Genomic DNA, 14,091 nt, shown 5'->3' with positions numbered 1-14,091 from the left:
AAACTACCAGATGTTCTGCGGGAGAAAGATGAGGCGTTCTGCTCCCATAGAGATTTACAGTTTTGGAAACCCTGTATAGGGTCACTATGAGTTGGAACCGACTCCACAGCACATAACAACAACAACAACATATGCTATATATGCTTCACTGTTTTGGCCTCTCTAGAAAACCTAGCCTAAAATACTGTATGATACTGTAATGACAGACACATGACATTAAGCAATAGTCAAAACCCATGGAACTCTACAACACAAAGTGTGAACCCTAATATAAACTATGGAGTTAATAATATATCAATATCTGTTCATCAGTTACAAATATACCATAGGAATAAACCAAACCAAACCCATGGCCAATTGAGTAGATTTCAGCTCAAAGTGACCCTAAGAGTAGAGTAGAACTGCTTCATAGGGTTTCCAAGACTGGGGTGGCACTGTAGGATAAGCACTAGACTGCAAGGTCAGTTTGAACCACAAGGTCGGTGGTTCAAATCCACCAGCTGTTCCTTGGGAACCCCATACAGGTTTGCTATGAGTTGGAACCAACCTGATAGCACGTAACAAAAATAACCTTTACAGAAGCAGGTAGTCACACATCTTTCTCCCGTAGAATAGCTGGTGGGTTCAAACCATTGACCTTTTGGTTAGCAGCCACGAACTTTAAGCACTGTGTCTCCAGGGTGCCACAATAGAACTGGAAGATGTTAATAATAGGAGTTAGAGTCCTGGTGTGGTGCTGTGGGTCAATGCACTGAACCGTAAGATCAGTGGCTCAAGCTCACTAGACACTCCTCAGAAACCCTATACAGAGCCACAAACAGACTTACAGCACTTAACAACAACAATAACAGGAGTTAACAGGGTGCAAGGTGGTGGGTATATGTGAACTCGGTACTTTCTACATAACTTTCAGTAAACATAAAACTGCTCTAAAAATAAACTCTATTTAAAACAAACCAACAAGGCACAGTGGAGGAGCTGTGAGTTTTCCAATGGCCTCAGGTTAGTTGTGGGGCAGCAAAGGTGCCTGCCTGCCTCACTTGCCGCTTTCCTTCCAGAACAGGTGGTTGGTTGATGCATGTGATGGTGGTTAACATAACTGGTTCTTTTATTTCTTCTAAACTGTGTACAAACATGGAATTCTCCCAGGAACATTTTTATTTGTGCAAGGAAAAAAAAGTCATTGTTTCTGAGGAGTAAAGTTTTTAATTTTGGAAACTTTCAAATCTACAGAAAAACGGTATGAAATGGACAATTAGCACCAACATGTAATTTATCTAGAGTCACCAATTGCTAATGTTTTGCACAGTGGTACGCTTGCTCCCCCTCTCTGTCTCATCAACATGGTGTCGATTCTGATTCAGAGCCACCCTGCAGGTTAGAGTCAAACTGCCCCCAGGCGCTCCCCAGGCTGCAAATCTTTACAGAAGTAGACTGTCCCATCATTCTTCCACAGAACAGTGATGGGTTCAAACTGTCAACATAACCAATACCTTTTTGGTTAGCAGCCAAATGTTTTAACCTCTGCACCACTGGGCCTCATCTCTCTCTACTACACACACACACACACACACACACACATACACAGGGGGCGTCACAACATTTGTGGAATAGAATGAACAGATAATGGACTGTTTCCACTAACTTTCTGAAGCCCCTTTGTATATGTATGTGTGTACCCCTATGCATACTCATATACTCAATACACAGGTACTTTTTTGGGGGGGCTGAACCATTCAAAACTCAATTATAAACATTGTTACATTTTGTCCCTAAAACCCCCAAATACTTGAACATGTAACTTCTAAGAGCAAGAGAATTCTCTTACACAAATACAACATATTGAACACGATCTTATAATACATCTCCAATTGTCATATACATATATATAGTTGTTGTATGCCATCGAGTCGGTTCTGACTCACAGCAACCATATATAGGGTTTCTAAAGAGCAGTTGGAGTCACCAACGACCTTGTGATTCAAACTGACCTTGCAGTCCAGTGCATTATCTTGCAGCACCACACCAGGACTCCATGTTTATATAAATAATCCAGGAAAACAATCAAGGATCACAAATTGCATTTGGTTGCCAGGTCTCTTCCAATCTAGAACATTTCCCAGGTGAATTTTTCATAATATTGACATTTTTTTAAGAGTCCAGGACAGTTACTTTGCACAATGTTCTTCAACCTGGGTTTGTCTGAATCTTTTCTCATAACTTAGTTCGCAAAAACCTTTTTTGGCAAGAGTGCTATTTGGTGATGCAGCAGGTGCCTTCTCATTGCAACGTCTCCCTTTTGGAGTTGAGGAAGTCCTGGGCCCAGACCTTGAGGAGTGCAAGCATGTCCATTTGTCTGTCAGATCCCCAGAGACAGTAGGGCTGGGTGGTAGGACAAGGCCCAAGGACCCGCGGGTAAGGGCCACAGCTTGTCTTGAAGAATTCACTCCAGGATGGTTGCTGACTGTAGGACACCTATGCTGGGCAACAGGTCCAAGGGGAGAACCTCTCCTTCCACCAGGAGCCCTGAATGGCCAGTGGTCACCTGCTGCTGTGGCCACTCTCTGTTGATGTAGCTGCAAGGGACATAGGAAAACGGCAATAGAGTCACATCAGAGTGAAGGGACAACAACTGTGATCAGGGAACAATGATGGAATGAGCCAGAAAGAAGGAAAAAAAAAATAGAAAATTGAAGGATGCACCCAGAAAAGGAAGAGCAGCAGAGTGTCAACGACACCCAGACAGAGCCAGAGGAAGACTCACAGATACACAGAGTGGAAAAAAGGAGCACTTGATCAAATCAACCTCACTAACACATTTCCCATTGGTTTGTGAAGCTATTTAGCTTTGGGATGTTCGAAAGGGAGGAAAGTTTGTCAACTACAAAGGTGATAAAGGCTCTTTGTCCAAGGGGTTTTGGGGGGGTCACCTGCTCAGTCTATATTTTTCTAAATATATAGCTTCTCCTTTGTGCCCCAGGCCAGGCCCCCAGCCAGAAGTTGCCTACTGGCACTTAGGACATCTCCCGTTTCTCACAATGCTGTCAGCAAATAGGAAAGCCCACTGTGACTCATCCATGGAGGGTGAAGAGAAGGAGCAGGAGAGAGGCGGGCAGAAGAGAGGATCCCAGGAGAGAAGGCATGCTGAAAACAGCCTTCCTTCTTGAGTGGGAAGGAGTTCCAGGCCCCACGAGCTGCCCAGCGGGGAGGGACCTCAGCTAATAATAACCAGACAGTGTATACTCATAAGGGGGGGCGGGAGGAGACTGCACTGCCCCTACATTATGTGGGGTAGGGAAGGGGCTCCTGATACCACCTACGGTTCAACCAGGACTAAAGTTCTCTAGATGCTATGGCGACAGCACTTCCCTAGGAACAGGGGCCGAGTGGGGATGGGGGCAGATAGAAAGGAGGACGTTCTAGAAGTAATGTGCACTGCCTGTATGTTTCTCTTTGGCAGAAAGAGAGGAAGAAAGTGGAACTAGAGTAGTCAGGAGTCATGACCTTGGCCTCAGGACTCTTTGTTGGACACCAGAGCAAGCCCCAGGGGTCCTTGGGTAGTGAAGACAGTTAATGCACTTGGCTGCTAACCAAAATGTTGGAGGTTCAAGTCCATCCAGAGGTACCTCAGAAGAAAGGCCTGGTGATCTACTGCTGAACACTCAGCCATTGGAAACCCTACATAGCACAGTGTGGGATGGCCATGAACCAAAATGGATTTGATGGCAACTGGAGCCCAACTGAAGATGACCCGTTCTACCTTCTGCTCTTGGTCAAAAGAACAAAGTTCAACCCTGTGCCTTACGGAGGATGCTGAGGGGGGTAAAGGGACGGGCCAGGACATCCCTCAGACTCTTCAGCCATTCCCGCTGCTCCTTCTCCGTGGGGCAGGTGAAGACAAATCTCCTCTGTGGAGTGACGATGGTGAGGCCAGCTTTCCAGCGATTCCCTCGGATGCCCTTGGGCAGGTCTTCATAGACATCGTAGCCCTGCTCACTGCTCCCGATAAAAACCTGGCCCTGCTCAAAGGCATCCTGAAAATAAATAGAAGGTGCAGTTATCAGCGGCCTTGCCTTGAGCTGGCGGTACATGCTGCCCTAGCAACCCCAGAGATGTTTGGGTAAAAGGATGTGAAGACCCCTGCTGCGACTTCTACTATGTTAGACCCAAAATTTGAAAGATTAAAAGCCTAAGATACTTTTAACTTATTTAGGCCTTTAATTTCTTTTAATATTTTTATTTGTTAGTGTAAAATTCTTGCATTTCTTTTAAAAACGTATTCTTAGGAATTGAATTCCTTTAGCAAGTACTATAAGTAAAATTGATTTATTAATTTTATTTTGATATTGGTACTTATTAAGTGCTGCCAAGTTGGTTTCAACTCAGTGTACCTGTGTAGGGTTTCTAGGCTGCAAATGACTGTGGGAACAGAAAGCATCATCTTTCTCCTGTGAAGCAGCTGGTGGGCTCAAACAGTGACCTTGTGGTTGGCAGTCCAGTGCTTATCTTATAGAGTCACCATGTTCCCCGTGGTCATTGCTAGTTTATAGAAAAACTTTACATATAGACCCATATCTTAAAAAAATTTAATTTATTAATTAGTTCTAATAGCTTGTGTATCTGTATGTGCATGTGTGTTTTTCTTATAGTTTTATTTTCACAAGATTGTTATTTTTAAACTAGAGATCATTTTACTTTTCTTTGAAATACAAGTGCATATTAAATCTTTGTCTTACCTAATTGCCCTAATTAGAATCTTTGGTACATTGTTGAATAACAGTGGCAAGAAAGAAAAAAAAAAAAAAGCGTAAGATAAATCACACAGATGAGACTTGGGCACATCCTTCACAGTTTGACAGAGAAGATGTGCTCTCACATGACCCTCCCCCACAAGTCTTTGTTACCAGAGAGGCCACATAACATTTATGAGGTTATATAGTGTCCGTTTAGGAGCTCTGGTAGCGTAGTGGATACGAATCTGGCTGCTAACCTCAAGGTTGGCAGTTCGGAACTACCAGCCTTTCTGTGGGAGAAAGATGAGGCTTTCTGCTCCTGTAAAGATTTACAGCCTCGGAAACCCTGTGCAGGGTCACTATGAGTCAGAACCTGACCCAAGCCATGGTATTTTCAATAACCTCATATGCATGTGAAAGTTGGACAGTAAATAAGGAAGACCAAAGACGAATTGATGCTTTTGAGTTATGGTGTTAGAGAAGAATATTGAAAGTGCCATGGGCTGCCCATAGAACCAACAGATCTGTGCTGGAAGAAGTGCAGCCAGAGTGCTCCTTGGAGGCCAAGATGGCCAAACTTTGTCTCTCATACTTCAGACATATTGTCAGGAAGGACCAGTCACTGGAGGAGGGTATCATGTTTGGTACAGTGGAGGGTCAGAGAAAAAGAGGAAGACCCCCAACAAAATGGATTGGCTAAGTGACAGCATCAATAGGCACAAGTGTGGCAACAATAGTGAGGTTGGCCCAGGATCAGACAGTGTTTCATTCTGCTGTGCATAAGGTCGCTATGAATCGGTGCTGACTCAATGGCACCTAACAACAGCAACAGACTTGTTTAAGGAGCCCTGGTAGCGTAGTGTATTACGAGCTGGGCTGTTTACTGCCAGGTCAGCAGTTTGAATCTACCAATCGCTCCACGGGAGAAAGAGGAGGCTTTCTGCTCCCATAAAGATTCACAGCCTCAGAAAGCCTATATAGGGTCCCTATGAGTCGGAACTGATTCAGTGGCACACAACCACCGTGACCATAGACTTATTTAACACAGACTTGCCACAAAACTTCAATTTGTAAAAAATGTACTATCTGTGAAGTGCAATAAAGCGTTGTGTGACAAAATGAGGTACACCTGCATTGAATTTTCCTGCCAACCACTGAGGAGGGCTCTGTTACTAAGTCTATTTTCCAGAGCAAAAAACGGAGGCACAGAGAGCTAAGGATCTGGCCCAAGGCATGTCACTAAAAGTGGCAGGGCAGAGATCAAACACACCAAATCACTCTCGTTTACAGACCTGGTTGGGGGTGGGGGACCGAGGTGAGACCTGGAGGACAAAGTACAACTTGAACTACTTGATCTCACCACAGTTGGCAGCATTTTGGTGGGAGGAGAGAAAGGGCTCTGTGTCTGGACAACTTTGCACAGAGAGGTGACTTAAGACAAGCTACCGAGAAGCAAGGGTGAAGGTGTTTCCCTCTCTGGGTTTCTCCAATCCTGGGCGGCTGGGAGATGTGTTTGTCTGTAATCTACCATGGACCTCCTCCCCCGCCCCCAGCCCCTCTGCCTGGAGATGGATTCGGGTGGCACCAAAGTGGCTTTTACCAGTGGGTTCTTGTAGTAGAGCAGTCTTCGCTCTTGAGGATCCAGGGCAAACCACCGTTTCTTGAAAGGTTCTCGCTGCTGTAAAAGAGGGAACCTCTGTCCAGGGACGCGCAGCTGGGGAGCACGAGGCCAGCCCAGACCATGTGGCCTTCAAAACCCCTTCTCTGGGCCTGGGCAGGGACCCTAGGCTCTGAAAGTTTGCCCCCCTGCTGCTTCCTGAAGCTGCCTTAAGTTGGAAGAAGCGCTTCCTTCTTTCTCAGGCTGTGAACAAGAAGTGTCAGAAAAAGGAAGTTGGGGAAATCAGAAGTGGCCACTGCTCAGTAAGGCTGAAAGAGCGGGCCTTGACCAAATTCTAACCTAGGTCAGGAGACAGAAGTCTGGGGCAACAGCCCTGGGGGAGGGTATGCCCTTGGCTAGTACAGAACTGGATATAAAGTCTGCAAGCCCTTGACTATCCTTGGAGGCTTTCTTTCAGACTGATACCCAACACCTTCCTTCAGAAACCTTGCTCTGCTTTTCCCCTCCTTTTAGCTTCCTCTCTTTCCTTCATCCTTACCCCATTGTTCCTCCCCTCACAATCCATTCCCACCCCCCAGACAGGACTGAGACTACTGGTCTCCAGGCATCCAGTCTCACACTAACAGGGCACAGAAGTAGCTGGGCCCTCCCTTCCTTCTTGGACTAGTGGGAATGAGCAGCCCTAGAGGGTGGAGCAGGCTCCAAGAAGAGCAGAGGTTGAGTTTGGGGGAGAGAGTGTGTCCTAGGGGAGGGGCATGCTCACGTGGGCCCTGCTGGCACCCAAGTGTGGGTGTGTATGCATCTGTCATTTTCTCAGAACAGTCGCTAGCCTCTGACTTGGACAGCACAGAACACATGAGAGTTCTAGAAAGTGCCAAAGCTGTCTCCAGTGGGGCTCTATTCAGTATGCTTTCCTGGGGGTGGGATCAGTTGTACAAGGTCAGAAAGTGAACAGAGGGGGTCTCCCACTTATGTGAAATATCTAGGACAGGAAAGTGTATAAAGACCGAAGTATATCAATGGTTTCCAGGGGTGGGTAGGTGGGACAGAGGGGAAAAGGGGGGACTCGCTGCTTAGGGGAAACAGCTTCTGTTAAGGGGGATGAGAAAATCTAGAAATGAATAATGGTGATGGTAACATGATAAATATAATTAATGTCACTAAATTATACATGTGAAGAATGTTGAAAAGGCAAACAACTTATTATATATATGTCTTACCACAATAAATAAATAAAATAAAATTTAAAAAAAGGAGAAAGAAAGAAATGGGTGCCCAGTGACAGGGAGAAGCAGCACAGCACTGCCTGACCAGTCACCAGCTCATCCACATTCACCCTCCAGGAGACCCAAGTCGTCCCCCAGGGAGTGGCAGAATGTACCTTTGGACCAGTCTTTTCCATGAAGCCTTGTTTGAGGTAATTCCTGGTGATAAGAGGCACGAGCTGTGAGAAAAGAGACACACATTGACCCCCTCTGACTCACACCCCAGGGGCTTGAGGTTCCCCACTGAGCTTGGCTTCCCAAGAAAGGAGGCATTTGGAATAGGGAAGCATGTATGCTCATGGCTCACAGGGTTATATTTGGAATGTGGAACGGGTGCAATATTAATGTTTCAACAGAACCAGAGGGCAGTATCCAGATGTTTGCAGAGCTGGCCAGCATGGCTGAGCAGAACTTGGTTTAAGGACTCCTTCGGTCAGCCTGGAATCACTGGGTAATGCAAGCAGCTCACATGCTCAGTTGCTGACTGAAAGGTTGGAGATTTGAATCTATTTAGAGAGCCTTGGAAGAAAGGTCTGGTATCTATGTGTGAAAAACAAGCCACTGAAAATCCCCTGGAAGGCAGCTCTACTCTAATGCACACTGGATCTGGAGGAGTTGGAGTCAGTTTTCTAGCTGTGGGCTAAGTCATTGACTTTTACTTTTTCAATTGACCCCAGAGAGTGGAGCAGGAAAGAGCCTTCTTCCAAGGCTCTCTAAATAGATTCAAATCTCCACCCTTTCAGTCAGCAACTGAGCATGTGAGCTGCTTGCATTACCCAGTGATTCCAGGCTGACCGAAGAAGTCCTTAAACCAAGTTCTGCTCAGCCATGCTGGCCAGCTCTGCAAACATCTGGATACCATCCTGAGACCAGGCTGCACATGCCAGGTTCTGAGGGCAATTTTCATAACCACCCTGCAAGTTAAACAAAAGTTCATAGGAAAATTCCATTGTCTTTCATTCCATTTTCCATGAACTTTTTGAAGCTCCCATGGTCATCCATCCTCACGGTACAGATGAAGAAATTCGGGATTTTCCCAAAGTCATGTTGTTGGTTGGATGAAGAGCTGAGATCACACTGACAAGCTGAGGAGGTTAGACAGTACTCCTTCACTACACAATAATGTGAAGTATAAACATGTCAAGACCTACTCACCACAGGGCTGCAAGGAGGCAAGTAGACAAAAGCTGTAGACTAGGAGTCCAGCTTTGACCTGAAATAAGACTTTATGCCTTTTGGGGCCTGATTTCCTTTGTAAGACTGGATTACATAACCTCCAAATTCCCTTCCACCTGTCCGTGATTAAGTAGTGTTTGAGGGATCAAAGTTGGCCTTCCAGGTTCTGGGCAGTGGCACGAACCTGGTATGTCTAGTGCTGCAAACAACAACCCAGGGTTCTGAGAGCAGCAGACAAGGTTCTCTAGGACTCTGGGACTCAGAACAGGGGCAGGAGATGAGGTGTGGGGAACAAATGGGAAGTCTGGAAGAGGGAATGCTGTGAGCCAAAAACGAAAATATAAGTTACAAGCTCTGCCCTAAAATATGTTCTACGGACTTGACTTCTACAATTTGGAGAGAAGACAGAGTCCCCATCTGTTGAATAGTCTATCCCCAAGCCAGAGCAGGGCTCATCTAGGGCAAGGAAAAGACCTGGCAAAAGAGAAAAATCACAGTGGCAGAGTCCACGCTATGACTGCCATGCCTAGACCTACTCGGTGCCCACAATAACCCGGGAAGGTAGGTAGATCCCCATGATGACAGACAAGGAAACTAAGGTTCAGAGAGGTGAGGTGACTTGCCCTAAGTGATACACCAGCTTCTCCTGACTTTAGAGTCTATGTACTGCTTTTAGCAAGACCACAGTCCCACTGGGCCTGCCCTATTTCTGGCATCTGTGTCCACGAGTCTGCAAGCCAGACACAGAGGTAGAATGGGAGGAAAGAGAGGAGAGGCCAGCTGGGAGGAAACAGGGCCTGGAGGAGGTAGGCTAGGAGTAAAGACTGGATGACAGAGGTTAAGAACACATTGAGGATGTTGGCCAATGGATCAGCAAAGTTGGAAAGCTAACTCAGATAAAATACTGCTGAGCATCTGCATTTTGTCCTCCCCATCCCTGAGGTCAGCAGTCAGCACTCCTAACCTGAGGACTGCCTTCAGGGAGCCAGCACTGGCTAGTCTGGGTGCTGCTTTAGCAGACAGAAGGGCTCTGGCTCAGGCCTTGCTAGAACTTCCCCTAGAGAACTGCTGCATTGGTGTATCATTGGACCTGGAGTGAACCCCAGTTCCAGACATTTGTTGTTAGCTACTGTCAGACTGGCCCCCGACTCACAGGGACCCCATGCACAACAAAATGAGACACTGCCCATTCCTGCAGGTCGGATAGTTGTTGATTTTAGGAAGTACATCACCAGGCCTTTCTTACTGCTACATCTGAAGCTAGAAGCTGCTCAGCATCACAACACACAAACCTACACTGACAGGGAGGTGGTGGTGGCACATGAGGTGCCCTGGCTGGGACTGGAACCTGGGGCTTCCACATGGAAGGGCAGAATTCTACCACTGAGCCACAGTGCACTCCTAGACACTCAGAAGCCTGCAAACCTTGAGATTATGGAACATTTAGCCTTTTAAGTCCCAGGATCCACATGGTCTCCCCACTAATCCACTTAGAGGGGAGGCCTAAGACCGGGACCATCTAAACCATGGCATCTCAGAGCTAGAAAGGGTCCTGAAAGATGAGCCAGACCAACCACCTCTTACTAACGTGGAAATAGATGCACATTGAGGAAATGTGGCCTGCAGAGGTCACACACCCTAACACTGAGGGAGCATCGAGGAGAGCTCAGCCCTCCTGGTTTGAGGCTAGCATCCTCTACCCAACATCACGCAGGGCTCTCCCAGCTAAGCCTGAGAGCTACAGGTGGGTGTCCTGTTTGTCTAAAGACAGTCAAATGGAAGTTCTCTGGTTCACCTGTCGGTTACAGTTATAATGGGCAACGTCCCAATGCCTTTCTGACCCAACACCATGAGGAAAAAGAGGTGTGAAGAGTGGAAAGATCACCTTTGGTTATACATTTGACCATCTGGGACTCAATTTCTCATCTAAAATGGAATCATCAACCTGCCACAAAAGAGATTGCAAGATACAATCAGAAACACTCAGATGTGAAGGACTGTGTGTACATTTAGTGAGAGAAGGGACCAAAGCCAGATGTTGAAATTATGTGCCCCTTCATTGGCTTGCACATCCTGACGTTCAGAGGCCATCTTGCCTTGTGTGAAGCCTATTCCACCAGGTTCCCCAGAAGATAGTGTTTAGTTTTCCGCTGCGGTGCCCCACCCCTAGGCCTCAAGACCTTGCCAATAAACCAACCCAGTCTGGTCTCTGAGTGTCTTCAGGGTCAGCAAGGAAGCAGAGGAAAAGAGAGGTAGAGAGGAGACTCAGAAATCAAGGCCCACAATGAACTCACTTCAGCTTCCGGAAGTTCAGGAAAGGCCGTTTTTAGGTATTGCAGACGGGCTGCACGAAGGGCATTGAACCAGTCCACTATCTCCTGCCGAGAAAAATGGAAATGACAGTCAGCTGGTGGTGAACTGGGGAGTGGGGCTAGGTCTGCTGGCAAGTGGCTAGCTGGGTCATCAAGTTGGGGCACATTCATGGAACCATCGACTCAGCACTTGTACCTGAGGGTACAGAGAGTCTCAGGGATCTGCGGGCTCATCACAGGTACCCAACTATGATGGGAAGTCACTGACAAGGAGAATTTCAGAGCCATAGGAAAGGACCAGTGTGAGCTATGGGGGACTCACACAAGGGCCTTGCTGCTGCTGTTGAAACAAGTTGTCGTTGAATTGATCCTCATTTATGGTGACCCCATCTGTGACCTTTTGGAAGTAGCACCAAGTGTCATTTCTGAGGTGCCTCTGGGTGAGTTTGAACTGCCATTTGGTTAGTACCACGCTTTGCAATTGCCTAAGACAAAGCTGTTCATACTCTAACATACACACAGACCATCTGAGGATCTTGCTAAAATTCAGATTCTGATCCAATAAGTTTAAGGTGAGGCCTGAGAGTCTGCACTCTAACCAACTCCCAGTTGATGCTGACTGGTGCTGTTGGGCAGGGGTCCACAAGCAAGGGCCTGAAAAACCATCATTCTCAGATGTCAAAGATTGGCTTTTGTGTAGTGGATAGGTGCGTTGGGAAAGCTGCCATGCAGCTTAGGCCAAAACTGGCTTGGACCTTTATGCCCTTGCTCTGGGAGAATGCGTTGCCTGGAAATCCCAGCCACCATCGTCTCTGACCGAGAAAGACAACACTGGCCCTATTTAGTCAGCCTTGCCTCTTCTCTGCTGCTCTCCACTGGGACCTTCCCAGGACTACCAGGGTGGTTTTCTAATTGCAAATCTGATTGTGTCTGGCCGTAAGCCCTCTCCACTGCCCTTGGGAAAAAAAAGTCTAAGATCCTGAGCATGACTTACTTTGCCCCTGCGCTCCTTCCATCAAAACCCTCTGAAGTCTCCCTATCCAATGCTGTTTCCTCCTTCTGAAACACTACCTTGCCCACCTTCAGCCCCACACACACCTTATTTATCTAGAACATCCTACTCAGCTTGTAGATTCATTTAGATGTGGTAATATGGAAACATTTTGGAGTGCTTGCTCAAGTTCTACTTCTATAAGAACTGTACCACCCTTCCACACCCACCCACCACCCACAGCTACACCTGCATTTGCTACTATGATGAGCTCTGGCTCCCTGGCCACAGAAACTGAAGCAGGGCTGGACCAACGCAGAGGCAGGGTGGGGCCTATCAGATCCTTACTCCCTGAAACATGGGATTGGAAGGCTGAAAGGCTTGTACAAATAGTTGCAGTACTGGACTTTTATGTAAAATTATGATTGAGAAATACATTGAATATGCTGTCAAAGAAATGAAACACAATGCTCCTTTCTCTTTTATAAGTCAAGCACCCACTAAGAGAATGGTGTCTCAAAATACTCACCCAGGACTTAATATTAAAAGGTCCCTCAATCACAGATTAGAGCGCTGGACCAAATCCAGCCTGCATAAATGCTTAGTTTGGCGCCCCCAAATTTTGTTTGTTTCAATCATGTAACAGACCTTCCTATTTGTCAAACCTCACCCCCATCTCAAAGGTCCACTTTACTCTTTTTTTTTTTTCCTTTTAATGTTTTATTGTGAGTTATGTGATAGTTTACATGGGAGACCATTAGTTTTACATTCATGCTATTGTGTATCATTTTATTGCCATGGTTTACAATCCCCTCCATGCATCATCAACCAACCAAAGGGTATACACTACAAGCCTGCTCCCCGGTCGTCAGCACACAGCCCCTCTCCCTCTCTGTGTCCAAAGTCCCCAACTGCTCCATCTCTCTGTGTCATTGTCTCTGCCTCCATGTCTGGCATCACTGCTTCTCTGGGTAGGGTGCCGCTCTCCGCTCTGCTCCCTTGATGGACCCAGGGACCTCCGCTCCTAGACTGCAAAGTCAATCACTCCCTCCTTTTGCTACAAAATGTCTACCTTTACATTTCCAACCCTCACAATTAGTCCTGATAACAATTATTCACTATTGTATCACAGGAGACCTATCCTCATTTCCTTTCACCAGCCCCGCCCAGACAGATTAGATACCTCTCAGTGGAGATTCTACCTTCCTCCACACCCTCTGGATCTAAGTTCCCTCTTGAAAGCTTGTAAGCCAGTCACTTCTTGCCTTTGTAGCCCCCACATTTTGAGTAGCCAATATCCAAGTTGCCCATCCCTGTCTAGTCTGTGTATGGAGGGGTTGGGAATGATCCTTGCTGTAAGGTTGATTTTTCTTAAAAGTTGTGGTAGAGGAAGACAAGGAGAAAGCCAGACGCAAGGTTGTTGGATTGTGCCTCTGCCCACACTCAAAGGTGATTTGGAGAAGAAGCTCTTCTTAGTTTGCACTGACGCAGTGTTGGCTCAGAAGGAGAGATCTCACCATGGCTCCTACATATGAGCAGAGCAGGTCTTCCAGTGTATTTGGGTTGGGCAGTAGATGTTTATGAGCAGGAAGACTGGCTGGTGGGGACCATGTACATGGCAGACTTGCAGGTCATGGGCACAAGGAAGGCCACTTGACCAGGGCTAGACATGCCACAGGTCATGCTTCCGGAAGAGCTGCCACTAGATAACTGGCCTCCACTAGAGGAGCTGCTGGAAGCCCCACACGATGACTGGCTGCAGGAGGAGTACATGCTGCTCACGGGCATAAGGAAGGCAACTTGGCCAGAGCTAGATGCGCTGCCGGTCATACCTCCAGAAGAGCTGCCGCATGATGACTGGCCACCACCAGAGGAGCTGCTGGAAGCCCCACACGATGACTGGCTGCAGGAGGCCATGCCGCTCACGGGCACAAAGAAGGCAACTTGGCCAGAGCTAGACGCGCTGCCGGTCATACCTCCAGAAGAGCTGCCGCAC

General features: G+C 47.0%; 1 protein-coding gene across 1 annotated transcript in view; it reads right to left on the bottom strand.

Moving 5' to 3' along the window:
• Nucleotides 1–2,443: 2,443 nt before the first annotated feature.
• LOC102828853 (arf-GAP with dual PH domain-containing protein 2-like) overlaps nt 2,444–14,091 on the bottom strand; it is a 37,064-nt gene continuing 25,416 nt past the window's right edge. The window contains exons 7-12 of the mRNA XM_006833610.1: nt 11,087–11,170; nt 7,733–7,795; nt 6,334–6,411; nt 3,806–4,034; nt 3,038–3,218; nt 2,444–2,576 (exon numbers count right to left, since the gene is read on the bottom strand). Coding sequence (XP_006833673.1) covers nt 2,444–2,576; nt 3,038–3,218; nt 3,806–4,034; nt 6,334–6,411; nt 7,733–7,795; nt 11,087–11,170 — 768 coding nt within the window. The remainder of the gene's footprint in view (nt 2,577–3,037; nt 3,219–3,805; nt 4,035–6,333; nt 6,412–7,732; nt 7,796–11,086; nt 11,171–14,091) is intronic.

The sequence above is a fragment of the Chrysochloris asiatica genome, unplaced genomic scaffold (assembly GCF_000296735.1).
Source record: "Chrysochloris asiatica unplaced genomic scaffold, ChrAsi1.0 scaffold00007, whole genome shotgun sequence".
In the NCBI taxonomy this organism is placed as follows: Eukaryota; Metazoa; Chordata; class Mammalia; order Afrosoricida; family Chrysochloridae; genus Chrysochloris; species Chrysochloris asiatica.
The sequence above is the reverse complement of the archived record's forward strand: the minus strand, read 5'-3'. Positions and strand labels throughout refer to the sequence as shown.